This window comes from Phascolarctos cinereus, unplaced genomic scaffold (assembly GCF_003287225.1).
Source record: "Phascolarctos cinereus isolate Bilbo 61053 unplaced genomic scaffold, phaCin_HiC Scaffold_5;HRSCAF=322, whole genome shotgun sequence".
Taxonomy (NCBI): Eukaryota; Metazoa; Chordata; class Mammalia; order Diprotodontia; family Phascolarctidae; genus Phascolarctos; species Phascolarctos cinereus.
The window spans coordinates 406984265-407012184 of NW_027555958.1; the positions used below are offsets into that span (position 1 = coordinate 406984265).

At 40.6% G+C, this 27920-nt stretch overlaps 1 protein-coding gene across 1 annotated transcript in view; it reads left to right on the forward strand.

Annotated features, from left to right (window-relative positions):
• The first annotated feature begins 1560 nt into the window (after positions 1-1560).
• The window catches only part of STX6 (syntaxin 6), a 57653-nt gene continuing 31293 nt past the window's right edge, over positions 1561-27920 (forward strand). The window contains exons 1-3 of the mRNA XM_020984353.2: positions 1561-1843; positions 21927-22096; positions 26600-26694. Of these exons, the coding sequence (XP_020840012.1) occupies positions 1809-1843; positions 21927-22096; positions 26600-26694 (300 nt within the window). The 5' untranslated portion in view covers positions 1561-1808. The remainder of the gene's footprint in view (positions 1844-21926; positions 22097-26599; positions 26695-27920) is intronic.

The window sequence follows — 27920 nt, forward strand, 5'->3', positions numbered from 1 at the left end:
AAAAAAAAGAAACAAAGAAAGTTTGCAAGATCTGAGAACACTAAACAATCAGGACTCCTGTGAGTGAAGGATCCTTTCCTCCCACTGAAGCAAAGGTGATGTACTCCTGTCAGTTAGTCAACAAGCATTTATTAATCGAATACTATATTCTACGCACTATGAAAAGCAATGGGGATACAAATCTAAGCAGAAAAGCAGTCCCTGCCATCAAAGAGTGGGGTAAATAGCTCATATAAAGTCGATGAAATGGGATGTGTGTGTGTGTGTGTGTGTGTGTGTGTGTGTGTTGGGCAGTAGGGTGAGAATATAGGTTCTGAGAAGTACCTTCAGATATCTGGCCACTGGACCGAGATGGCTCTGGAGGAGAGAGTGAGATTGGTGACTTTGCACAGCCCTCCCTCACTCAAATCAAAGTCAATTGCAAGTCAAGTCATCACCTCCCTGATGTCACGGTCATCTCGGAGAAGGAAGGGCAAACCACACGTCCAATTAGAGGGAGAGGATTACAGGGGCAAGGGTACTTCTAATGAGTGCACTCCAAGGCTGGAGTGAACTTCCTGCTTTGGGGCATGGTGAAGAAAATACGAGGTACAGCCTGCAGAGAAGTGAGACTCCAGGTGCAGATTGAGACATAGATGTCCGACATGATTAATTTATGAATTTATTTTGGCTTTATTTGACTCTACTTATTTGTAGGTTTCGGGGTTTTCCTTCCGAAGGGAGAGTGAAGGGGAGGAGGATTAATGACAGAAAAAGAGAAGGGGGAAGCATCCATAAAGCCTTAAAGAGTGCACAAAGAGAACAGAAGGCGATTAATTTTGAAACAATAAGTTGATTTGATCATATACTTTCAAAAGGTAAACAAATTTCATACCATTCCTTTTTTCGTATAAATGATTGTTTTTTACAGTGATTATCCAGGGCAGCTTGGTGAAGCAGCAGATAAAGTGTCGGCCCTGGAGTCAGGGAGACTTATCTCCCTCAGTTCAAATCTAAACTCAGACACTTACTTGTTACTTAACCCTGTTTGCCTCAGTTTACTCATCTGTAAAATGAGCTGGAGAAGGAGATGGCTAACCACTCCAGTAACTTTGCAAAGGAAATCCCAAAATGGGTCACTAATAGTCAGATGTGACTGAACAACATTGTGATTGTCACCATGAGAATAACAACAACAAAAATTTAAGTACGTTTTAGCAACAGATAACGTAGAGCAGGAAGATCAAACTACTTTGTAGAACGAAATTAAAAAGGCGCCTCCCCTCCAGAGGAGGTCTGAAAGCATTATCACTAGAGACCAACCCCTCCTTTAGAAACTGACACCTCGGTCACGTGACGAGGCAAAGTGGCCCCTCCTCCAACTCCCGAGACTCCCGGCGGCCCCAACTCCTTCGTCATGTGATCATTAACCCACAACTTCTACTGAGGAGGGGGCGGGTACTACCCGTGTCACGTGAGAGCGGAGTGAGAAAGTGGTGCTTTGAAAAGTGGGCTTGTGATTGGTCGGGGGCGAGGGGGCGGGGCCATTAGGGGCGGAGGCTGGGGGGGGGAGCCGGCCCGGGAGTCTCGGAGTCTCCTGGCAGGGAGGCGGGCGGTGATCAAGTTGGGGAGTCTACCGTTGCCTCCGTTGCGTTGCTCCTAGCGGCAGGCCGCCCCTGCGAGACTGTAGGACCGGCAGTACTGCGCGCGCAGCCCTCGCTGGCCCGCCGACTCTTCAGGCCCCGTGAACCTCCGGGGGCGGCGGGAGCGCGGGGCCGAGGAGCCCGGTGCGTGCGGACGGGCTGCGGCGGGGCGGCCGCCGGGACGCCATGTCCATGGAGGACCCCTTCTTTGTGGTGAAAGGGTGAGTATGGCGGTCCGGGGGAAGAGGCCCGGCCCCGCGGCGCGCGGTGAAGTGCGGCTGCCGCCCTCATTCGGGGATGGACCGACGGAGCCCGCCGGCCTGGTCGGGAGCGGCCCGGGGGACCCCTCCCCCGGGGCAGAGCTGATGGGGGGCTGTAGCTTTCTGGGCCCCCGCCGGACGAGCTCCCTGAGACCGGGGTCACGCCGACCTGTCAGCCCGGGACTGTGCAGTGGTGGAACGGTGACGGGGTGGGGGTGAAGAAGTCGGGCTGCTTTACGTGTTCGGAGGGGGGGGGACACGGTCGTGCGTGGGTTACCGATGTCTGGGAGTGAAAGCCACTCAATGCGTCCAAGGAGAGGCCTGTGTCTGCCCGCGGCGCCGCAGGGGGTGGAGGAGGATGGGGGGGGCGGAATGGATGAAATTCATTTAAGCTCTTGGGACTCGGGGCCGCCTTTCAGGCAACAAGTTGCAGAGAACGTACGGACCTGCAGTGGTGGAGTGAGTTTCCTCCCCCGGGAGTTCCCTCTACCTGTGGAGTCACGGGTCCAGCCCCTAGATTGACTCAACTTGAGTAAACTCTCATTGTCTCGAGGACGGAACCTTCAGTCTTGGGGAGACCACGGACAGCAAAGAAATGTTGAAGCCTGTTTGGAGGGAGGCGTGGGGCGGGTGTGCAGATACCAGGGTGGGTGGGGGAGCCATTCGGGAGACAGAATGGAAAGCAACCGAATTTGATGGAGATTTTTTTTTAAAGTATATTGAGTAATGCGATGAAAGAGAAACAATCTTTCATACTCAGTAATGATGTTGGAAAGAAAACAGAATGAAACCAGCCAAACCAAACTTTGCACAGCTTTCCAGTAGCAACGGGTATTTTCCCACACTCCTGAAGGAAATGAGTTGTTTTTAAAACTCTTTTACTTAATCCAGTCTATTTCAGATGTTTTTCCTGTGTTTGCTTTTTCTGCCTTTCTAGTCATCACCTGGTTTGATCTTTTAAGTGTCTCAAATTTTAAGTGTCTCAAAAACTAATGTTTTTCCATTAGTTGTCATCTCTGATTATCCAGTTGTCGTTTTTTTGTGTTATTGGAAGGAGACAAAAACTATTTTGTGAGTTGGACTAAAGCCCTTAACAAATGGTAGAAGAAGGAGAATAAGATTGTAATTTCTCACTAACAACTTAATTAGCCGTGCATGTTGGAAAGACAGCTTATTGTAGTGGATAGAGGGGTGGTCTGGAGGAGGCCAGGAAAAACTTGCTTGCTCCACCTTTGACATATGATGGCCATATAACTCCTAGGAAAGTCACTTATCCTCTCCTGCTCAAAGTGCTGACCTGCACTGGCAGAGAGAGTTATCCTTCAGGGAGGAGAGGAAAAAACAAACAAGCAAACAGATCACAGTTCTAGCATCTAATCTCTGTGTTTTCAGTGAGAATAGCATCATAGATTTTTAACTACAAGATGCTTTGAAGGTAAAAAAAATCCTTATATTTTACAGTTGAAGAAAGTGGTGCATATAAATTGGATTAAATGATTTGGCCAAGGTCTTTACAGGATCTGAACTCAAATCCTTTAACTGCGAATCTGATACTCTTGTCTGGATAAGGAAATATGAAAGACCTAAGGGCCCCCAAAGTTCAAGACATAGCTAACTTTTTATGCTATTTTGCTTCTTTCTTAGTTGCTATCAACTTCGGTTATTGTAGTGGGAAAAGCTAACAGAGAGGTTGTCCTTTTGGCAGGTGCTAATATTTTTACTGTCAAGTATCATGCACATTTAATAATTGTAATTCTTATACAATGTAATAAGTTGATCCTTCTTCTGAGTAGCACCCTTGAAAGTTCTTTTCCCTTTAGTTAATTTTGTTTCATAAAGGTGGAAAAACCTGCTGAGCTAAACTGTTGCTTTCTCCAGTCCTCCAATAATAATTGGATTGTTTGAGATTAAATGTACTTTGTATGCTGTAAAATACTTCTTTCTCTCTCTCTCCATGTGTATATATATACACACACATATGTACATGTACATACGTATGTATAAACTTAATCTACTTTTATTAGCATTCAGATTTTAAAGTATAATATTTAGTTTTCTAAATTAAGAAAGTGGGCGCTAATGAAGATTTCTGGTATTTAGGAATTAGTTCTTTTAAGTCATTTGTTTCCCTTCATTGATGCTTGAATTGAGTAGAAACTGGCACTTATCATAGCCAAGAAGTGTGTAATAATTGGATGAAATTTCAGAGTGCTGCAAAATGCTATGTCATCCTCGCATTGTGTTTAGTCATCCAATATAGTAGTGACAGAAATTTAAAGCTCCAACAGTCTAACATTGAGCTGTTCTTTTTGTTGTTTTGTTCATTATTTGAGCCTATGATGTTAAGGTGTTCAGTAGGAAGACATTTAGTAATACCTTTTCTGGATTATTAGAGAGCTTCATATGTGCATGGCATTGTGGTGGGTGTTGAGTGGGATAGAAAAGTAATTAAAGTATGTTTATTGCTCTCTGGGATCTTAGGTTGAGATCAGATGTACAATATATACATAGAATAATGTCAGGGTATTAGGAGATACCCTGTTTTCCAGAGCTGAGGCCCAGCAAGCAAGCTGTGCCCTGAGCTTGGCGTGACAACAATCCTTTGCACTCACTCTCTCTGTGATCTCAACCTCTGGCAAAATCATATAATTATTGTATTGCTTTGATCCAGCAGCAGGTGTTACCTGAGCTCAGACAAGCACTAGATAGGTACCATGTTCTGGTCATGAAGCCCCTGTTATGAATCTCTCTCTCTCTCTCTCTCTCTCTCTCTCTCTCTCTCTCTCTCTCTCTCACACACACACACACACACACACACACACACACACACACACACACACACGCCGTTTCCCTGACTTTGAAATTAAACTTCTGTTTGATTTCTGACTCTCTTCCCTCTAGCCTACTCTGTTTGGCTCTGGCCTCCTACAAGTTAGAGGCTGGTTCTGTCCAGTTGGCAATGGTTATGTCCAAATGAGTATCCCAAGTGTTTACCATGTTACCTGGCCCATTAGTTTTGTGGGTGGTGTTCAGTTCATTTCAGTCATGTCTGGTTCTTCATGACCGTACATGAAGTTCTCTTGGCAAAGATACTAGAGTGGTTTGCCATTTCCTTCACCAGCTCATTGTACAGATGAGGAAACTGAGGTAAACAAGGTTAAGTGACTTGCCCAGGGTCACACAGCTACTGAGTATCTGAGGCCAGATTGGAATTGAGGAAAATGAGTCTTCCTGATGCCAGGGCAGACACTCTGTCTACTGTACCACCTAGCTTCATGGGAAGAAAATTGAGACTCCACAAAGTAAAGTGACTTTCCCTAGGTCATATAGCAAGTCAGGATTCTTCCCACTGTAACATTTTTGGGCGACAGAGGAGGGGAAAAGGCTAACTAGGTAGGAGCAAGGTACCTGGTGAGGTGAATTCCATTGTGAATCAAGGATATCTGGGGTCGATCATGAAATGGTGGTCCGGGCTAGGGATTCACTAATCAAGAGAAAGGCCTCAGGGTGTAGATTTCTCCAGGATAGGAAGGTAGCTTGTGAGGAAGCATGAAGTGATGTGGGCTGTGTACTCATTTCAAAGACAGCAAACTAGGGAAGAAATTTGGGATTCGGATGAGAGATTAGGTGGGCCAACTCTCCAGGACACATGAGGTCTGTTTGCCCATGCATTAAATGGCCCCAGACTGCTTTTTGTTTGGGGATCTACTTTTTATGGCTTTTCAGTCAGTATGCCTGACTCTATTTTTGAGTCCCTTTTAATTTGCTTCATAGAATGTGCAAATTAAACTGAAGAACCAGACAATCAAACTTGTTAGAATTGTGTGTAAAGTAAAAGTCAGTAGTCTTCAAGTATAGGTCAGAGGGTATGAGTTTTGCTTAAAACTGTAGCCTTTCAAAGTACATGGAGTTTTTGATGTCTGCTTTGGCTGCCCAATGGCATTTTTTGTTCACTTCTGGCTTCTTTGCTGCGTTTCTCTGATAATTGAGATTGCTACAGAGGATGTTTTGCACACAGTCTTGAATTATTGTTTCTCTGTGTGTTAGTGTTGTGTCCCTGACTAACACTCAAGTTAGTGTGAAAGAATAGACCAGTTTAAATCTTCTGGGTAAATAGGAACTGAAGTATACTTTACTCTTTTTTTGTATGCTTTCCAGGTTTGGCCCACCTGTTGTCTTCCGTCTGAATTCCTCTCTTCCCAGATTGGATGCAGAATGGAATACAGGTTCCAAATGTCTCCCCTACCCCGCTTTCAATGGAAGTACAGACCTTTGTGGTTTTTAAAAGGTTTTTACTAATAGAAGTTGCAAGGAATCAGGAAGAGTTTTAAATAAGGTAGAAATTAATCATAAGAAGGTTTTAAAGCCTGTAATAGTAGCTCTTACTAGTCCTTACTGAATTGTTCTCATAGTTCTTAATCTGTTTTCATTGACCCATCTTTTGGTTCTTATCTTGGAAGTTAATACCTTAGCCTGAGTTAAAAGCTAAATTAGACACTTTGAGCTCTTAGTCCAAGGTAAATTTAAATTGGCATGGCTCCCCTGGGCTTCAGATCATCCAAAGCTAATGCTCCATTTTCCTTGTTCACCTTTCCTGGAGGTCTTTCTGGTCTTGTGACTCAAAGGTTTGTTAATTTCCCATGTTTGTATTTCTCACTGAGTTCCTATTTGTGTCTGAGGAAGCATCCCTAGTTCTCATCTGTGATGTGTCGTGGTAGAAAGAACACTGTATTTGGAATAAGTAGATCTGACTTCATATCCTAACTTTGACCTACTTAACTTGCTATCAAACTATTGGAAAAGTTGTTTAACCTCTCCAAATGTCAGTTTCCCCATTTTGTAAAATGAAGCTTAGAGTTCCTGCATTGTTTACTTCATAGGATGGTTGAAAAGAAAGTGTTTTATAAACCATGAAGTAACATGCCAAGCATGACTTACATAAAATTGTCCTGAGCAATGTTATTTCACTTTTAATGCTGTTTGACTGATCACACATTTTAAAAGTTTGTTCATATGGCACTACCCTTACTTCCCTCATCCCCAACCTCGGTATGCCTCTAAAAATGTGATGTTATTACAGAGCCAATCAAGCTTTCAGTGACTGATCAAGCCCTCTTCTACTCAAGTCCACCGGTTTCCCCAGGTTCTCCTTAGTGATTCATCCTTCAGGTAACCACAGAGGAATAATTTTTCAGAATCTTACAGTTATAACAACAACAAACATTTCTTTATACGTATACAACAACAGATCATTTCTAGCAAAAGAAAGAGGCTTGTTCTCTCTCCACAGAGTACTTGATTAAGTACAGCCCAGTGAAAGAAGCTCTCCCTTGCTTTACAGAATAAATATGATTGAGGAAGGTTAACTGTAACACTGATGTAATTTTCCCTCAAGCTCTGGTTTTAAAACCAGAGATTTTTATGAAAACTTTCAAACATGTAGGCTTTTCCTAAGTGTAGTTTGGCTCTAGGATCATAGATTGTGAGGTCTTTTAGTCCTATCCCTTTATTTTACAGATCAGGAAATGTTTCTTTGCACTGAACCACTCTACCCAGCATTGTGCTAGCTAGGCTCTCTGAAGGATACAAAAGTAGTACACAGATTATCTAGGAAGAGTTTGTAAACCCAAGGATTGAAGATCTGTTACAGGGGAATTAAGTACTCTACCTTCTTACCTGTATGACCTTGGGGGGCTGTTACTTATTGTCTCCTCTCTGTAAAGTGATGTGGTTGGATCCTAGATGACCTCTAATAGCACGAGGAGGCATGGTTTAGTGAAAAGAATAGTAGAGTTGGAGAGAAGGACCTGGGTTCAAGTACTGACTCTGCCATTTACTACTTCTGTGACTTTGGGAAAGTCTTCAGCTTCCTCATCAGTAAAATGAAGGGTTGAGACCAGATGACCTCTAAGGTCCCTTCCAACTTTAAAGCCATGATCTTAAGATGTACATGTATAAAACAGTTAGAGAACCTTTCAAGACAGATATAAATCATAGGTTTTGATTGAAAAAATGCCCTCAGTGGTCATCTACTCCAACCCCCACACAAAGGGAATCCCATTATAACAAACCTGACAAGTGTCATCCATCCTCTGCTTGGAAGGGGACTTTCTCCCCTTTTGGGGCAGTCCATTATGCATCTGGACGGTTCTAATTATGAGGAAGTTTTTCCTGACATCAAGCCTAAATTTTTGTCTCCTTGTAGCCTTCACCCACTGCCAGTGGTTTTGCCCTTTTACAGCTAAACAGAATAGGCCTAGTTACAAGTTTCAAAAACTTAAAAGATGGCTGTCATGCTCCCCCTGACTATTCTCAAGGCTAAACATGCCTGTTTTCTTCAAGCCTCATATAACAGTATGAAATTGTAGAAGCAACATTAGTTTATATTTATTATTACTACTCTTATTGTCATGTACCTTTTAGTTCCTTTGACTTTTATAAAAACCCTGTGAGATCAGTGTACAGCCCTGTTTTACTGATGAGAAAACTGCAGCTTGGAGAGGTTAAGCTCAAGGCTGTCAGTCCAGGTTTTTTCACTCCAAATCTAGTTCTCTTTCCACTATTACAAGCTTGTCCTAGATGTGATGTCGAGAGTTAAGAGGAGGGAAGATGATTGGGTAGTGGAGTCAGTCAGGGAAGAGTGCATGGAACGAATAGTAACATAAGCTGCACAATGAAATAAATAGAGGCCTGGATGAGCAGAGATCTTAGGCACATACGTGGGTTACAGGTTTACAAGGCATTTTCCTCACTTGGCCTCATGAAGTAGGTAGGGCATTGTCTCCGTTTTACAAGTCAAGAAACTGAGACTCAAGATCAAATACATACTCATGAAGCTTCATCCTTAATCCACTTCTCCAGCTACAAGTGATTTCTCCCATAAATGATCCCATAATGCTTTATAATATTATGATTTGTATCACATTAATTATATGTGTGCCATGTTGCCACCTTCACCACTAAACCGCAAGGGGGGAGGGGGCATATTTCAGGCAGGGGAAAGAGTTGGGCAAAAGCCTAGAGCTAGAAGTAGTCTTGGTGTAAGAAGGATGATAAAGAGATTGGCTTAATTCCATCATAACTAGTGACAAAGGATTAGCTTGGAGAGTTCAGATGAAACAATTATTAGAGGACCTTGAATACCAACGTATGGGTAGAACTTGGTCTAATAGTTAACTCTTTTAGGTTCTTAAACAGGCTACATTTTAAAAAAATCTGTTGAGTTTAATTGGGAAGATGAGTGCAATAAAGTACCATACTTAGAGTCAGGAAGAGCCAAGTTTGAATTCTTCCTCTAGCAATAACTGTGGGGCCATAAGCATGTTACTTCATCTTTCTTAGCTTCAGTTTGCTCATCTGCAAAAAAGAGATTAGTACCTATAGGGCCTTCCACACAGTAGTTGTAAGGCTAAAGAAACATGTTTGTGCTTTGCAAAACTTAAGGCACTGTATAAATATCTGTCATTATTTTTGTTATTGATTAGAAGCCTGAAGACTGTATTTTTGTAATACTCATGTGTAATTGTGGTTTTGATTGGGGTGTGCTGGTTTGGGCAGTAGAGAGAAGAGATGCAGCTGAGTCATTATAGAGGAAAACTTACAGAACTTCATGAGAGCAAAGGAGTATGAAGCAAATAGAATACTGTTTTTGTTCGAAAGTTAGGTATTGTTGGCCAAATCAGGAATTTGGAATGAGAAGCAGGTTTGTGAAGAAGATAATTTGTACAGTCCCTATTTGCTGAGCACCTGTCTATATACAAGTTATTGTGTTAGGCAGTCTGGAAAGTAATGTTAAGACAAACGGTGATGTTCTGGAAACAAACAGAAATATAGGACTTGATCTTAAATGGGAGGAATGAATGGTAAAGATGGGCTGAAGATGTAGTTTGGGGGAGTTAAGCATCAGCTTAGAGGCAGAAGTTGAAAGTGAAACTTGGAGATGAGTTCCAGGAAGCAGTTTAGAACTCCTAAAGATTTCGCTTTAGAAGATGACCTGTTACAATTAGAGATTAAAAGGAAGAAAAGCCCAAGGCAGAGAGAGTATAATACTATGTGGTATCCCCAGAATGTTAAAGGAGATATTTTAAGTTTGATGGAGGGAATGAGCAGCACTGCCAAATGCAATCAAGACATCAAGGAGAGCTGAATAGCATCCATCCAGTTGGACTAAAAAGAGTCATTGGTGTCCTTAGTACAGTTTTTGGGATTTTAATGACAGAAACCAGACTGCAAGGTACTGAGAGGATGGGAGTTACAAAGGAGTGAAGGAATGGGGCCGGGGTGATTGGTTTGAAAAGTTTTTCTGTGGAGAGAAACGGAGTGATAGTTGTATGTAGAAATAAGGTCAAGTGAACCCCCCCCAAAATAATCTATAATTTAAAGATAGAGTATGTTGAAAAATTGGCATGTAAGGGATTACGATGGTGGCCTGGCCTGTCACATGTTGAATATCTTATTAGTGACAAAAGCATTTTCCTCACTCTAGGATCTCCTTCTGCCTTCACCCCCCAAATCACAGGAATTTCTCCCATGCCTAGAGTGACTGATTCCTCTCTTCCATTTTTTCTGAGTATTTACGGTGTCTAACAGATCTGATTTTAACAGGACCAGTGAAAGCCAGTAATAAGTGAAATATGGCAACTTAGAGGTTTCTTAAGGCTTCTGTTTCAAAAGGAATTTGTATATCCTTAATTGATAATTGTGTCCGTTAAAGAGGGAATGTCCATATTGCTAATTTTTGCCAATTTGGATTGATTTAAATTTATTTAAATCTACAGGCATTTCAGATGTCTCCTTTTAACTAAAAACTTCAACTTCTTTCTTCAATCAAAGATTCTAATGAGAATTAAAATTAACACAATACTTCCTTTCCTTCTTTTTAGATAAAGATGCATATTAGTATTGGAGTGTCCAAAAGGAGAATTGGCCAGAGTAGAACAAAGGTCCTGAGCCATCCATTAACTAGATATTAACATATTGACTGGTTTGCTGCTCATTGTTAAATCTGAAGCACAATAAAGTTCTTTAAACATTCAGTCTGTTCATTGTTGGCAATGTGGCACAAATCTAGGAACACAAACTTGCTTTGGTTTTCTGCCATAGTTGGTTATATCTGTCATGTTCTGTTATTTAATTTGAAAGATTAGCCAAGAGAAGTAAGCCTACAAGTTTTGTTTGAATCAGTACCTTGAATTTTTATAAGAACAAATAGGATATTCTTTACTGCTTGTAGCTGCTCAACTCTTTGGCTAAAATCACAGCACTAATGAGGCCAAGATTGTGCATTTTATCACCAGCTGAATGAATCAGTTACCATTATTTGTTTTCAGAGCCTCAGAGTTCATCCTATTCAGCTGATGCACTTTTGTTTTTTAATTGTTGGTTCCAGGAAAAAAATTGTAAAGAGAATTGGCCTAGGTCAGCATAAATCCTTTACAACTACATGGCAAACTTCATCTTTTTTCAGTGTTTATAATGATGTTTGATTATGATATTGGGCCCAAATTAAATTTGGGCAGTGCAGTAGCTGCAAAGGCAGTAAAATCTAGTTGAAATATTACCAGCCTATCTGTATGGCTTGATATGTGTTTCCTCTTCTTGCAATAGTACATACATATATATCAGATATATATGATATGTATCTTGAGTATTAATAGGACCAGTGGATGCCAGTAACTTATACATGAAATATGCCAACTTCTTAAGGCTTCTGTTTCAAAAGGGAATTTGTATATCCTTTGCAGAATTGATAAGTATGTATCCTGTAAAGGAGGAAATATCCATATTACATATATACTGTGTGTATATATGTATGTATATATGTTTCTATATGTAGAGAGACATACATATACCTATATCAGGGGTTTTTTTGGGGGGGGGGATTTTCATTAATGCGTATTGCTAACTCATCTGTAACTTGGAAGAGTTGTTTGGGGCCTTGAGAGTTTGAGGCTTGACCATGGTCACAGAGCTGGTATGTGTGTGTTAGAAGCAGGACTTGAACCCAGGTCTTCATGACTCCACAGCCAGCCGTCTCTACTGTTTCATTCTGTTTCTTTGAAGCAATTTGTGTATGAGTAAATATCAGTATTTTAAAATAACCTGTATGCTGCAAATTATCACTCAAAGAAAGTGGGTGTTCACTAAGCTGATAAAGCTGAAAGAGAATCTGGTACAGACATATAGGAACATCAGGAATCAGTTTAAACTTTTGGAAGACATGGACAGAGTAGGGACAGGTAATAGAGAATGAATCAAAAAGCATGGCACACGCATGGCACAAGAATAAGGCCAGGATTTCAGAATGAATTGAGGCCCCGAGAAAAGCTAAGGATGACGACAAGGGGAGAGGGGAGTCAGGCGGCCAGAGGAGGTGGGACAAAGAATAGTATGATGGATTAGAGCTGTGGGCTCAGAGTTAGGAAGACCCAAGTTCAAATGCTGTTTCAAGCACTTAACTATGTGACCCTGGGCGAGTCACTTAACATCTCAGTCTCAGTGTCCTCATCTATAAAATAAGGGAGTTGGACCTGATGGTCTCTATGGCCCCTTTCAGCTCTTAAGTCTAGACTTTAGATGGTTTAATGTTTAGCTAGGGGATAGGGGAAAGGGTCAAAGGGGGGCAGGAAAGGACTGTGGCTTGGGATGGAGAGAAGACACTTCTGTTTGCATCTTATGTGCCTCTTTTTCTCCACTAAGGAAAGAACAATGTAGTCTTTTGGGACTAGAAAGGCTAAAACAAAAATAGCTAATAGTATGTTGGTAACCAAAACAAGTAAAAAGAAATACTGGGCTGCCTTTGGTGATTTCCAGCCAGCCATGTGGACCAGATGCTGTAGCACCTGGGGGGGGGGCGGGGTTGGGAGACACTAAGCTGACCTTTGAATGAGAAATTCTCAAAGGTGGAGGGAGGTGAGGAGGGAGGGCATTCTAGTTATGGGGGATCTCCTTATACGTGAAATATGCCAACTACATAGTCAAGGAGAAGGGAAGTAGGGTGTTGGGTGTAAGGAATGGCAAGAAGACCAGTTTGGTTGGACAGGAGGATGTGGGAAGAGGAGTACTGGAAGCCTAGGAATGGTGTTTTGGTTGGGAATAGCTCCACCTTTCCTTTTTCAGAAGCATTTGGAAGCATTGATTTGATTATCTTTCCTAGAGCAAGAGAAGAAAAAGGGAAGAGTTGGCATGGGGTATGCATGGACGCAGGGTAGATGGCAAAGAGATAGATAGGATGGACAGTCTTCAGATGTGAAAGCACGGTTTGCAGTGGCTGATTGACCAGTCAGTACAGCTCGGCTCAGGGCAGTGATTCTAAAGCATAGCTCAGTGAGAAGTCATCCTGTATCTGGCCTCAGGAAGTAAAGTAAGTGATCAGGAGGGAGCAGCTGGAGGAAGACAAATAGCTAGGTTAGGTTGCGAGTTGGGATTTGAAGTATAAGGAATGCTGTAAAAATACCTAGATTTTAGCTAGGTTTTTGGGTAGAGGCTCTCCTACTGTCCTTGTAGAAGATGATAACAATGGCTAACATTTATGTATGGCTTTAAGGTTTGCAAATTAATCTCATTTGGTTCTCAAAACAACCCTAACAGTGCTATTATCTATTTTACTGATAAGAAAGTTGAGGCTTAGAGAGTTTAAGTTAAATGACTTAGCAAGATTTATGCTCAGAAATTCCAGTGTCCTGTCCACTATACAGGTCAGTTAGGAAGTCAACTAGCATGTATTACACATCAACAACATTCAGACAACTATGTGCAGACAAGATGTTTACAAAATAAATTAGAGATAGTCAGCAGAAGAAAAGCACTAACATTAAAAAGAATCCGGAAGAACTATTTGCAGAAGTGAGATTTTAGCTGAGACTTGAAAGAAGCCAGAGAAGTTGGGTGGCAGAGATGAGGAAGGAGAAAGTTCCAAGGATAATGGACAGCAAGTGAAAATGCCTGGAGTTGGAAGCTGGAGTATCTAGTTAAAACAACAGTAAGAAGGTCATTGTTACTGGATCACACAATATTGGGGTGGAGAGAGTGTTAAAGAGTAAGCAGACTGCAAAGGTAGGAAGGGACAAGGTTATGGGAGGTCTTTAAAGGTCAGAGGATTTTACATTTGATCCTGGAGACAATAGGGAGCCATTGGAGTTGATTAAATGGGGGAGGGGGGGAGGTGGTGAGGAAGGGTTGACATAGTGTGACTTAGGTCTTAGGAAGATCAGTTTGCCAGCTGAGTCAAGGATGAACTGGAGTGTGGAGAGATTTGAGGTAGAGAGACCAAGAAGAAGGTTATTGCAGTAGTCCAGGTGTGAAGTGCTGAGGGCCTGCATCAGGGTGGTGGCAGTGCCCAGATGAGAGAATGGGACATGTGTGACAGATACTGTGAATGTAGAAATGACAGGACTTGGTAACAGACTGGATATTGGGGGAGGGAGGCAGGTAAGAAAGAGTGAGGAGTCGAGAATAATACCTGGGCTTTATGCCTGGGTGACTGGAGGAGGGTGGTGCTGTCCTCTACAGTAATAGGGAAGTTAGGAGCAGAGGAGGGTATGGGGAAAAAGGTAATGAGTTCAGTTTTAAACATGTCAGATTTAACATGTATATGAGATACCCAGTTCAAAATGTCTAATAGGCAGTTAGAGATGTGATACTGGAGGTCAGGGCTAGGCAAATACAGCTGAGAATCATCTGCATAAAGATAATAGCCAAACCAAGTGGAATTGTATAGAGGGAAAAGAGAAGATTGCACAGAGCCTTGAGGGACACTCATGGTTAGCAGGAGTGATGTGGATGAGAACTGAGAAAAGGCCATTAGATGTGGAAGTCCAGTTTCTGACTTAATCATTCAGCTGAAACTGCTCTTTCCAAAGTTGCCAATAGTCTCTTACTTGTCAAATCATTTACCATTTTTCAATGCTCATCATTCTTGTCTACAGAAGTACCAATTCTGCTACTGGCCTCTGTAGCACAGTGTCTGGCATCTAGCGAATGCATAACAAATGCTGATTGCCCACCTACAACATTTGACCTTGCTGGCTGTCTTGTCTTCCTCAATACTGTCTCTTCTCTGGGTTTTTTCTTGGTTTTCCTGTTGGCTAGGATTCACTCCTCAGTCTCATTTGCTGGCTCATTATCCATATCACACACTTCCACACTGTAAAATACCTTAAGGCCCTGTGCTGGGTCACCTTCTCTTTTCTCTTCACACTCTTTGACCAGGTGATCACATTCACTTTCTTGGGCATAATTGTTATCTTTGTGAAAGTGACTCTCAGATTTCTATAGTAAGTCTCTTTCCTGAGATCTAGTCCCCCATTATTAACTGCCTGTTAGACATAGCAAATTGAATATCCCTCAGGCGTCTTAATTTTGTTTCCAGATTTTTTCTGCCATAAAAAGTGCTTCTATAAACAGGATATTTCTTTCATAATCAACTAAACTCCATAGCTGGTCTGTGTTTCACTGGATACCACCATATGCTTCTGTGGCAAGATTTCATTGCTAATGGTGAAGGGAGGAAGGAAGAGATCCTCTCTTCCCTTTACTGTACTCCTTAAGAGGAAAAGAAGGAACAAGAAACTTCTACATTTGATCTAGTTTTCTCCAGTGAATCTTCTGCTTGATTTCTCAGCTTTTAACTCATTGAGTGTATCTCAATTTCAGTGCAAACTTATTCTCTGCCAATTCTACATTTAATTAATTTTTGTCTTCTGGTTTTTTCCCTTTTATCTTTATGCTGTATGTAAACTATTATGTAGTTGAAAGAATTATGACTTTAGAGTCAGTATCTGCATTCAAATTCCAGTTCTGCTACTTACTACCTCTGTAACCTCAGGAAAGTCAAACTTAGCCAAATTTAACTCCCTGGATCTCAGTTTCTTCATTTATAAAATGACAGATTTGGACTAGATAACCACTTAGGTCCTTTCCCCCTCCTAGATCACTGTGTTGTTGTGGCTCAGTGAAACTATGAGCCAGACCACATAGGCATGATCTTAATAACATCCTTTATGAATATGAAGTAAGAGTGATAAAAAGATTTTAGAGGTTAGATCTAGTAGAAAGAGTGCCTGAAGAATTACAGAGAGAGATTCACAATATTGTACAGGAGGCAGCAACAAAAAGCATCCTAAAGAAAAGAAGAGCAAGAAAGCAAAATGGCTATCTCATGAGGCTTTACAAATAGCTGAGGAAAGAGGGAAAGGGAAAGGAAAAAGGGAAAGAAAACCTGAATGCAGAATTCCAGAGCATTTCAAGGAGACTTAATTTTCTAAAATTAGCAATGCACAGAAATAGAAGAAAACAATAGAATGGGAAAGACAAGAGATCTCTTCTGGAAAATTAGAGATATCAAGGGAATGTTTCGTGCCAAATTGGACATGATAAAAGACAAAAATGGTAGGGATTTAACAGAAGTAGAAGAAACAGTGGCAAGAATATACAGAACTACTATGTAAGAAAGATCTTATTAACATCACCAATGACCACAAAACTGTGGTTACTAACCTGGAGCCATATGTCCTGGAGAGCAAAATCAAGTGGGCCTCAGGAAGCATTGTTAACAAGAAGGCTAGTGGAGGTGATAGAATTCTAGTTGAACTATTTAAAATCCTAAAAGATGATTGCTGTTAAGTGTTGCACTCAGTATGCCAGCAAATTTGGAAAACTCAACAATGGCCACTGGATTGGAAAAGGTTGGTTTATATCCCGGTCCTAAAGAAGAATATTCTAACTGTCAAACATTTGCACTCATTTCACATGCCAGCAACATTATGCTTAAGATTCTGCAAGCTAGGCTTTGGCAGTATGTGAATCAAGAATTACCAGAAGAGCAGGCTGGTTTTCAAAGAGGCAGGAACAAATTGCCAACAATTGCTGGATTATGGAGAAAGCAAGAGAGTTCCAGAAAAACATTTACTTCACTAAAACCTTTCTGTGGATCACCCACAAATTGTGACAAGTGCTAAAAGAGATAGGAGTGCCAGATCATCTTACTTGTCTCCTGAGGAACCTGTATAGTACGTGGATCTAGAAGCAACAATTAGAATCAAACATGGAAGAATTGATTGATTTAAGATTGGGAAAGGGGTACCACAAGGCTGCATATTGTTATTTTATTTATTTGACTTATATGCAGAGTATACAGGGCCATCTCCAGTCTCCTGATCTATATCTTGCCACTGGACCCAGATGTGGCTTCAGAGGAGAGAGTGGAGCTGGTGACTTTGCACAGCCCTGCCTCACTTAAATCCAATTGACTTGCAAGTCATGACATCACTTTCCTGTGGTCATGGTCCTCTTTGAGAATGAAGGACACACAACAGCATGCAGAGTATAGCATGTAAAATACCAGGCTGGACAAATCACAAGCTAGAATTAAGGTTGTCAGGAGAAATATCCACAGTCTCAGATGTACAGATGATACTACTCTGGTGGCAGAAAGTGAAGAAGAATTAGGAAGCCTCTTCATGAACATGAAAGAGGAGAGTGTAAAAGCTGGCTTGAAGCTTAACATCAAAAAAAAACCCCCACAAAGCCTAAGATCATTGCATGCGGTACCATTACTTCCTGGCAAATAGAGGGAAAACAAAATGAGAGCAGTGTAAAATATCATTTCTTGGGGTTCAGAGATCATTGTAGATGGTAACTGAAGACATGAAAATAGAAGACACTCCTTGGAAGGAAAGCTATGGCAAATCTGGACAGCATATGCAAAAGCAGAGACATTACCTTGATGTCAAAGCTATGTTTTTATAGCTGTATAGTCAAAGCTGTGTTTTTTCTGGTGGTAATCTGTGACTGTGAGAGTTAGGCTATAAGGAAAGCTGAACACCACTGAATCAGTGCATTCAAATTGTGATGCTGGAGAAGACTTTTGAGAGTTCCTTGAACAACAAGGATATCAAATCAGTCAATACTTAAAGAAATTAATTCAGACTACTTATTGAAAGGACAAATAGTGAAGCTGAAACTTGAATATTTTGGCCACAAAATGAGAAGACAGGACTCATTAGAAAAGCTTCTGATGCTGGGAAAGATTGAATGCAAAAGGAGACGTGGATGGCAGAGAAAGAGATGAATAGATAGTGTCATGAAAGCAACAAATATGAACTTGGACAGATTTCAGGAGATAGTGGAGGATAAAAGGGCCTGCATGCTATAATAGTCCATGGGGTGGACTCTACATGAAGAGTTGGACACAACTGAACAACAACAAAGGTCCTTTCTAGCTATAAATATGTGATCTTCATATGTCCAAAATAGAACTCATTAGCTCCTCCTCAGCCCACCCCTCTTCCAAATGTTAGAGACACCACCATTTTAACCCAGAGTTACATCACTATCATCCTTAACTTCCTATGAAAGCAGATGTCACCATTCTTCCTTCACATCATCTTATGTATGTCTGCTTCTCTGCACTCACATAACCACCACCCTAGTTCAGGTCCCCATCACTTCTCACCTAGACTATTGCAATGGTCTCCTTATTGACCTCTTTTCCTTACATTTTTTCCCATTCTAATGAATCTTCCACACTCCTCCTAAAGTGATTTTACTTAAGTACCCTGCTGATCACTCCCTTTCTCAGTAATCTCCAGTGAGTCCCTGTTCTAGGATGAAATATAAGCTCTCTGTTTGGCATTTAAAGAAAGCTCTTAAGAAACTTGTTTCAATCTCCATTTCTAGCCTTATTACACATTACTTCTCTTTATATATTATCTTCCAGGCCAGATAAACTAGCCTTACTGTTCCTCATACTTTTTTTTTCTTTTTCTATTCTTATGCTTTAAATTGGCAGTCCCCCAAATCTTGACTTTACTCCCTCTTCACCTTTACCTCATAAAATCCCTGATCTACAAGTCTTCGTTGAAGCATGATCTTCCAAGTCAGACATTTCCTTTTATCCCTCGACCTCTTCCTGACTTCTAGGCTTCAAAACCATGTTTTTGCAGCTGTCATCCTGGAAGTACCCTCAATACCTTCAGCCTCCTAGCTTTGGGATATCCAACCGCCTCTTTGGCCCTTTCAAACTAAAATATCCCTCTGCAAGGCCCATGTCCTTCTCCCATTGGTGAATTCCTTTTGGAGTCCCCATTTTGTGGAGGGGCCAAAGCTAGCCTTCTTTCTCCTGGCCTTGTTCTCGAATTCTGAACTTAAACACCATGCCTTCATGCTGGGTACCCTCCTCTTCTTCTTGTCATCCCCTTTTCAGTTCCCTTTTGTGTGTTTTCTTCCCCCATTAGGACGTAAGCTCCTTTAGAGCAAGGATTGTCTTATTGCTTGTATATGTATCCCTAGTGCTTAGCACAGTGTCTGGTACATAAGAAGTGTTTAGTCATTCTTTGTTTTCTTTCTTCCTTTTTTCCCCTATCTCTGGGTATTGGATATGAATGTGTCCTGGACCCTCTTCTCTTCTCTCCTAGTGATCTTCTCAACTCTTATGGCTTCTTCTGTCCCCTTTATGGAAGTGATTCCCGGATCTATACATACAGCCCCAGTCTTTCACCTGAATCCCATTCTCATATCACCAGCTGCCTGTTGGTCATCTCCAAATAATTGTTCCATAAACAGCTCAAACTCAACATGTCCAAAACTGAACTCGTAATCTTTCTCCAAAACTCTCGCCTCTTGCTAAGCTCTCCATTTCTGTTGAATGTGCCACTATCCTTCAAATAACACAGATTTGTACCCCAAGAAGAATCTCTTTATCCCGATCTCGTTGTAATTTAGACTCTGCTCTTTGAGTACCTGCCAGACCAGTGGGCCTGCCTCTAGCCCAGTCACTGCAGCCATCATCAGGGGAAGCAACCCCTGTGGAAGTGGGACCTCTCTAATAGTTGAGGTATTTTTTTTTCTGATATGCCAGCCATCCCTACCAAATGCCTACCAGGCTGGCAAACCAGCTTAGCTGAAGCTTCAGGGCACCCTCAGGAAGAGATTGGAGGCAGCTTGTGCCAGGCAGGTCAAACTACTGCCACCACTTTGAGCACCACCTCCCCTCAGACCCAGAACCCAAGAGCCATAAGGATAGCAATATCTATTTCAACACTGGTCTTGCTTCTAGTCTAGATTGTCATTTAGGGGAGCAATTGCTGTGGAAAAGGGGCCTCTCAGCCCTGCCAGTACTAGCCACTAACCAACTGCTACCAAAACACAGGTAGGCCTGAGCACCCTGGGAGTAGCAGCACCGCTCAGACGAATGGCTTCAAGCTCAGTCTTTGCATCCATCAGTAGGGGAAGCAACCCCTGTGCAGATGGGAGCTAGCGACTGCTTCTGTGGGTGCTACAACCCCATCTTCCTCAGCAGCTATAACTACTGAAGACCAGTTCTTGAGACCAAAGGTCTTGGCACTCAAGTAGTTCAATGTCAGAAATTGATAAGATTCTGTCACTGGAAATGACATCAAAGAAGATGCATTATTATCTGCTTTGCTGCTGCACTGTAAGAACTTTGAATTTTTCTGTCTGACTTGTGACTTAAACTTTTATGTGTTGTCTCCTAATTTAGAATGTGAGTTCCTTGAGAGCAGGGATTGTCTTGCTTTTTTATTTGTATCCCCAGCACTTAGCATCATGCTTTGCTTATAGAAATCACTTAATAGAATGCTCATTTATTTATTTATTCATTTATCTTGTCTGGAACCAAGTCACTCCCCAGTCACTTTGTCCTTTAGCATATCCTCCTCCACCCCTCCTCCCCCACTTCTGTGTGTTGTCTTTCCCCCTTAGAATGTTATCTCCTCAAGGTTAGGGACTGTCTTGCTTATTAATAAGTATTGGATCCTCAGTACTTAGCCTAGCACATTGTAAATGCTTAATTTTTTTTCACTCATTCTTCCTTAACTCTTTCCTTTACATTACTTCTTACGTTCACTCAGTTGTTAATTTTTGTTTATTCTGTCCACACACCATCTCTTTTATCGATCACCTTCTCTCTACTCATCACCACTTGGATTATTACAGTAATCTCCTAATATAGTCTTCTATCTTCCAGGTCTCTCCCCTCTCCAATCAGCCTTTTACTCTGGCTACCTCATTCCTCTGCTTATGGAGCTGGAGTTATTTCTCCTGTGTCTAGGATAAAATACAAATTCTTTGATCATTTGAAGCCCTCGATCATCTGGCTCCAGCCTACCTTACCAGACATACTACATGTTACTCTCCTTCACGTTATTTTCTAGCCAAACTCATGCTTGCTGCTCCCTGATAGGATATTTCATCTCTGTGTCTTTGTATAGACTGTCCCCCATTCTTGGGATGTACCCCCCTCCTCCCATCCTATTTACCTCATATGATCACTAGCTTCCTGCAAAACTCAGCTTGAGTGCCTTACAAGTGCCTCCTCCTCCAGAATAACAACAACAATAATAATAATAGGTAGTGATTCTGTTGTTCATTAAGAGTTGTAAAATGCTTCTCTGTAAGGTAGGTGCTTTCACTATTCCCATTTTACAGATGAAGAAACTAAGGCTGAGAAAGGTTGAGTAACTTGCCCATAATCACACAGCTAAGTAAGTATATAAGGCCGGATTTTAACTCAGGTCTGAGCCACTTAGCAGACTGTATTTGATGTTTTATGTATAGATATTTCCTTCCAGTAGAATAGAAGTTCCTTAAGGGTGGAAGCTATTTAATCTTTGCCTTTGCATCACCAGTGCCTACTATGGTGCTTGGTACATAATAGGCTCTTAATAAATGCTTTTTGAATTAAATTGAAATGTTACAATGATCTCTTTGTGTGGCTGTGAATCTTATTAGTGAACTATGTATGTAGTATTTGAGGCTTGATAGAGTTAGCACAATGTCATCTTCAATTTGAAGATGGTAATTTGCATATGATAATTTTTTTTAGCACTAAGGGATCAAATTTAATAAGGGTCAATAAGAAATCCTTTCTGTGGAGCCTCAAAAATGCTTTTGGATGTGAGGCTGGGTGAGGGTGGCCATTTAAAATTTTTATCTCATTTTAGTAGAAAATGAGTAGTGTTTTTTTCACATTTGCATTGTCTGTTTCATTCTTTTATCTCTTCTTCTTCTTCTTCTTTTTGTGCAGGGAGGTACAGAAAGCAGTCAATACTGCTCAAGGGTTATTCCAGAGATGGACAGAACTCCTCCAGGATCCTTCTGCAGCAACAAGAGAAGAAGTTGATTGGACCACCAATGAGCTCAGAAATAACTTACGCAGCATAGAATGGGACCTAGAAGATCTGGATGAAACTATCAATATCCTTTAATATCTTTTACTAGTGGTTTGCCGATACATAGATCTTTCTCTAATCATTTTCTGAAGTATGTAATATGATTTCCTTCCGTGTCCCATGATTAACTGTTGTTTTGGATCATAGTACAATCCAAAATGATTTACGAGTGAGCTAAGTGGTTAGTAGTAGTCACAGTCATTTACTGTAAATGAAGAACTCTTATCACAGTTAAACAGTTCAGAAAGAATTCTTCATTTTCCTTCATGTTCTCTTCATTTTCCATCTATTACTATGAACAAAATCCACTAGGGAGAGAAATCCCATATTACTCTGTGACTACTGATACATGTAACTTTTTAAAATAACGTGGCATATGGTTGGCAGTACAGTGATTTAAAAGTACAGTTGATGTCCACTTTAAATCCTATGCCCTTAACCAGTTATTTTTCTTTTACAATAAATACTCCCCATTTAGTCCTTATGACAGTAATATCAGTGGCAATCCTAGTATGCTTTGAGGGTTTTTGACCAGGAGAGTGGTGTGAACAGAACTGCCTTTTAGGAATATTTATCTGACTCTTTTACATTGGAAACTGGAATAACTGTAGATAGAAAGACAGTTAGGCTCTCAGAAGAGTATAAGTGAGAGGTAAAGATGGCAAAAACTACATGAGCTAGGGTACTGTTATTTGGAGTAGAAAGAAGACAGATTCACGAGACTTTAGCTTAGGTAGAATTGGCAGGATTTGGTGACTGATGGTATATAGGAAAGTGAAGGCATATGAACAATGCCAAGACTTCAAGCGTGGTGCCTTCCAGAATGAATGGTGGTGCTATTAGCCACCTTCTTCAGTAGAGTAGATAGGAGGAAGAACTAGTTTGGGGAAAGCAGAGGGAGAAGAGAGAAGAGGAGCTAATTTTGGTAATGTTGAGGCAGAAGCAGCCAAACCTGGTGAGATGGGAAGCTGCAGTTGCAAACACAGAACTGAATTTTTGGACATTGTTGAGGACTGAACAGTTTTAAGGCATTTAAAGAGAGAATGATTAAAGCCACAGGAAGAGATGAGATTATAAAAGGATAAAGGGTAGAGAGAGAGGACATTTGAGGAGAAAACTTTGGAGAATGTCTGTACTTAGGAGTAGGAGAGGAAAAGACCCAGAAAAAAAACTGAGGAGATGTAGTCTCCTATAGGAGAAGAGTCAATATAGTGAAGCATCATACAAGCCAAAGAAGGAGAAAGAATCCAGAAGGGAGGGGATGGTAGGCAATAGTGGCATGGCATAGAAAGGGTACATCCCTTTCTCTCCATGAACATAGCCCCCATCATGGTGCATGCCCTCATCGACTTCCACCTGGACTGTTTGCAGTAGTTTTCTGATTGATCTCTCTGCCTCAAGTCCCTTCCCGCTCCATTCCATCTTCCACTCCTCTGCCAAAGGGATTTTCATAAAATGCAGGTATGAGTATGTTTCTCCTCTACTCCGTAAACTCCAGTGGCCTCCTGTTACCTTCAGGATCAGATAGTCTTTTATTTGATTTTCAAAGCCTTTCACAACCTGGCCCTTTAAAACCTTTCCAGTCTTATATTTTACTCCCAGTTCATACTCTACCACTTAGTAACATGGCCTTTTTGCTGATCCTTAAGCACAGTATTCCATCTCTGGGCTCTACATTTTCTCTGGTTGTCACCCTCTCTGCCTGGAATGCTTTTCTTCCTCATCTTTACCTCCTGGCTTCCCAGGCATCCTTCAAGACTTCTGAAAGAGGACTTTCCTGGTTCCCACCACTACTAGTATCTTTCCTTTGAGACTACTTCCTATTTATACTGTTTCTATCTTGTATGGACATAGTTGTGTTTGTGATTCTCCTCCATTTGAATGTGGGCTCCTTAAGGGCAGGGGACATGTTTTTGCTTTTCTTTGTATACTTAGCCCTTAGCACAAGGCTTGGCACATAGTAAATGCTTGATAAATGTTGCCAGGAAAAATATCAACAATCTCAGATGAGAAGATGATACCACTGTAATCCAGAAAATGAAGAGGAATTAAGAAGCCTCTTAATGAGGGTGAAAAAGGAGAGTGTAAAAGCTGGCTTGAAGCTTAACATCAAAAGAAGTAAGGTCTCGGCAACTGCTCCCATCACCTCCTGGCAAATAGAAGGAGAAGAAGTGGAAGCTGTGTCCGATTTTATGTTCTTGGGCTCAAAAATAACTGCAGGTGGTGACTACGGTCACGAAATTAAAAGACACTTGCCCCTTGGAAGGAAAGCTGTGGGAAATCTGGACAGCATACTAAAAAGCCAAGATCTTACCTTGCCAGCAAAAGTCCGTATAGTCAAAGCTGTGTTTTTTTCAGTAGTAATGTATACTTTGAGAGTTGGACTATAAGAGAAGCTGAGCTCTGCAGAATCAGTGCTTTCAAATTGTAGTGCCGGAGAAGACTTGAGAGTCCCTTGGACAGCAAAGACAGGACTCATTGGAAAAGACTCTGATGTTGGAAAAGACTGATTACAAAAGAAGAAGAGGATGGCAGAGAATGAGATGGATAGATAGTGTCATGGAAACAGTGAACATGAACTTGGACAGACTTCAAGAGATAGTGGAGGATAGAAGGGTCTGTTGTGCTGTGGTCCATGGGCTCAGAAAGAGTGGCTATGACTGAACAATGACAAAATAAGTCTTTATTGACTGATTTATAATGACCTAGAAAAGGTAATTAAATTTAGGGATTAGGAAGTCATTGGTGATCTTTTAGAGGACAATTTCTGTAGAACACAGAATGAATGGTAAAAGTAGAAGCTATTTAGGAGAGTGAGTGGTAGAAAGAAAGGAAATAATAGAAATGGATAGTAGCTTAGGTTTCTTCTTATTCTGTTCCCCTCCCCTAGCATATTTGTAGCCTCAAGGGAAGGAGAATAAGAAATTTAAAATGTGAGTTATAAATTATGGTTGATGGATCAGAGTTCCAAAGGCAGAGGTAAATGAGTTCTTGACTTGACAGGAAGGAAGGACATTTGATGATAGATTTTAAAGGTAGAGAAAAGAGAAACTGAGGGTGCCTACTTTAAGATGGTTTTAATCTCAGTAAATGATAAGACAAGATCACTTGCTAAGGAAAAGGGGACAAAAATCACTAAAATTTAGATTGTTTTATTAAGTTGGGGGGGTAGAGGTAAGATTGGGAGCTTGGGTGTAGAAAAGATTTTGAACGGTTGTTAGGAGTAAGCAAAGGTTAAATAAAACATTTGCTAAGTAGTTGTGCTACCCATATAGAGTTGAAGAAGAGGCTACATCTAGATAACACTTTCCTTATAGCTTTGTGATGTAGAATAGTACAAACATTATCCCTATTTTATAGGTAAGGGAAATGATGAGGAAATTTGGTTTAACTGTGTGAACCCGGTTAACGTGTGGAACCCATTTCACACAGTTGATTCACTTTTTTCTAGCAAAGCTTAGCAGAAAAATTAGGTTGGTGGAGTTAGCTAGTATTTGCTTTTGGTAAGGTGGGTAGAATGAAAATTCAGAGGGCAAGGGATGCTGGGATACCAGGATGCCAATGAGATCATTCTTGTAATGGCTGCTCTAAGGGGTCAAGCTAGGCAGTACTATCAAAAGTGGTGCCAAGTTGGAAAATAGGAAGAATCAATTAGCTCTGGGCATCTAGACCAAAGTGAAAAGTTTAGTAATAGAGAATGAATGAGGAAGTAAAGAAGATATATATACATATACATATACATATACATATATATTTGAAGAAGGGGAATGAAAGAAACTGAAAATCACCTTAATTTCTATCTTCTTTCTATTTAATGCAACAGATGACTGTTCAGCCAAATTACATAATGTTAAAAGATGCCATGTTATAATTTTGATGCTTATTTCATTAGTAGGAGGCTATAGTATCTTGACATTCTCGTTTTAAAAATTTGACTCAACAAATACTTCCCAGCAGGTGCTCCTACAGTGTACATTCCTTTACACAGCTGGCTTTAAAAATTGTTCATGCAAAAGATGTGTCCTTTAATTTTACACTGTGCCAACATCAACTTACTTGACCAGAATTTTGTTGACTCTTTTTGTTGATTTTATTTACCTTGCTGTAGAAGGCATGTGTTGTTCCTTTGGTTCTACGGTTCAGTGTGTAACACTTCAGACACGTCTTCTGCAATTTCTCAGATTTTTCCTATGTTCTAGATTCATTGTTTCTTAAATTTAGAGGCTCTTGGAATACCAAACAGAGGCCTTGGAGACCAATCACTTTTAGCCAGATTCTGTACCATCACTTTCCATTTTAGTCATGAAGTCAGCTTTTCTAAGCTCTCCCCTCTTTTTAAGGGGTTTAGGAATTCTTACTTGGGGAAATCACTGTTATAGATTGATTGTATTTCAAGAAGTTTGAGCTTAATTCCACTGAATTTATATTACTATTCACATGAGAGATTACTTATGTTAAGAAATAAGATGTTGAGTTTGTGTGGAGTTTTGAGGACAGTTAAGTTACTTTATCTTGACTGCTGACCTACGCATAGTTGAAGCAAATCCTCGAAAATTCAACCTTGATGCAACTGAACTGGGTGTAAGAAAAGCCTTCATTACAAGCACACGGCAAGTTGTCAGGGTAAGGAACACGATCTTGTTCTTTTGTGTTGGAAACAGGTAATATCTTGAATACATTTCTCTAAGACAAAAGCTAATGATCTAGATCTGAAATCACCTTTCTTTTTGAACTAGATTGCTAACAAGCCAGTTTTCCAAATATATTTCTTTGCAAAAAGGCATCTGTTTTTAGTGTAGTCAGGTTTATCTCATGGACCAGAGAAAAGACTATAGCTAATGATCTATCTGCTAGCTTTGGAAAATCTCCTATAAAGGAGTCTTTCGCTTTCCTTTCTCTTTTGTGTCTCCTTTCCAGAACAATGGAAATGTGGATTGTGGAAACCACAGTTGTTTTCTGGGTTGAATGAAAAATCGAATTACTTTGTTGAAGACTAAGTGGTATTCTTTTTAATGGCAGCTTTTTCCTCTGGCTAGATTACTTTTAGGAATCCACATTGGTGCATGTGCATTTGCAACTGCTGGTCATCATTTAGACCAGTAGTCAATAGGGAGAGTAAAACAGTGAACCAACAGAACTGTTTAGTCCGTACTTACTAATTTGGATAACGCTGAAGGACTTAATGGCAAATATTATTTTTAAATGGTCCAGTGATTACTAGCCATATGCTTTCATATTTAAAATAAAACTATATGGTTAAGTATATTAGTTTTCACAGCTTGTTAGGGGAAAAACTATGATTAAATATGTTCTAGAAAGCTTTCCCTTGAAAATAATTTAGGATCATTTCAGGGCTTCTGAATGTGGCATAGTCATTTTGGGCAAGCAGCTGACAGTTGACTTTTTCAGTGTAAGATTGTCAGAGCCACACAATTTAAATGGTGAATAGGGTCTCCTTTTACTCTCAACTTATAGGGATGATTATTGCTAAAAATTTTAAATATTCAGAATGCTGGTATAGTTGGCTGTATAAGTTGATCCTGCATTCCTGAAATGAAATGAATCATATTCTTTTTCAAATGGAGTATAGGTAGAAAGAAGATTGAACTAAGAGTCAAGAGGTAGAGCATCTAGTCCCTATTTTGTTATGGTACAACTTCAGGCAAGCTAAATCATGCCTTGGAGCCTTGGTGTCGTCATCTGTAAAAACGGGGTGGGGGGGGGAAGGCATGTAAAGATTCTTTTCAACTCTGTGATTCTATTAACTTATTTAATGTTTTTTAGTAATCAAAACATCCCTTCATAAAGCAGATAATCCCAATTTTTTGTTATGAATTTGATTATATTAC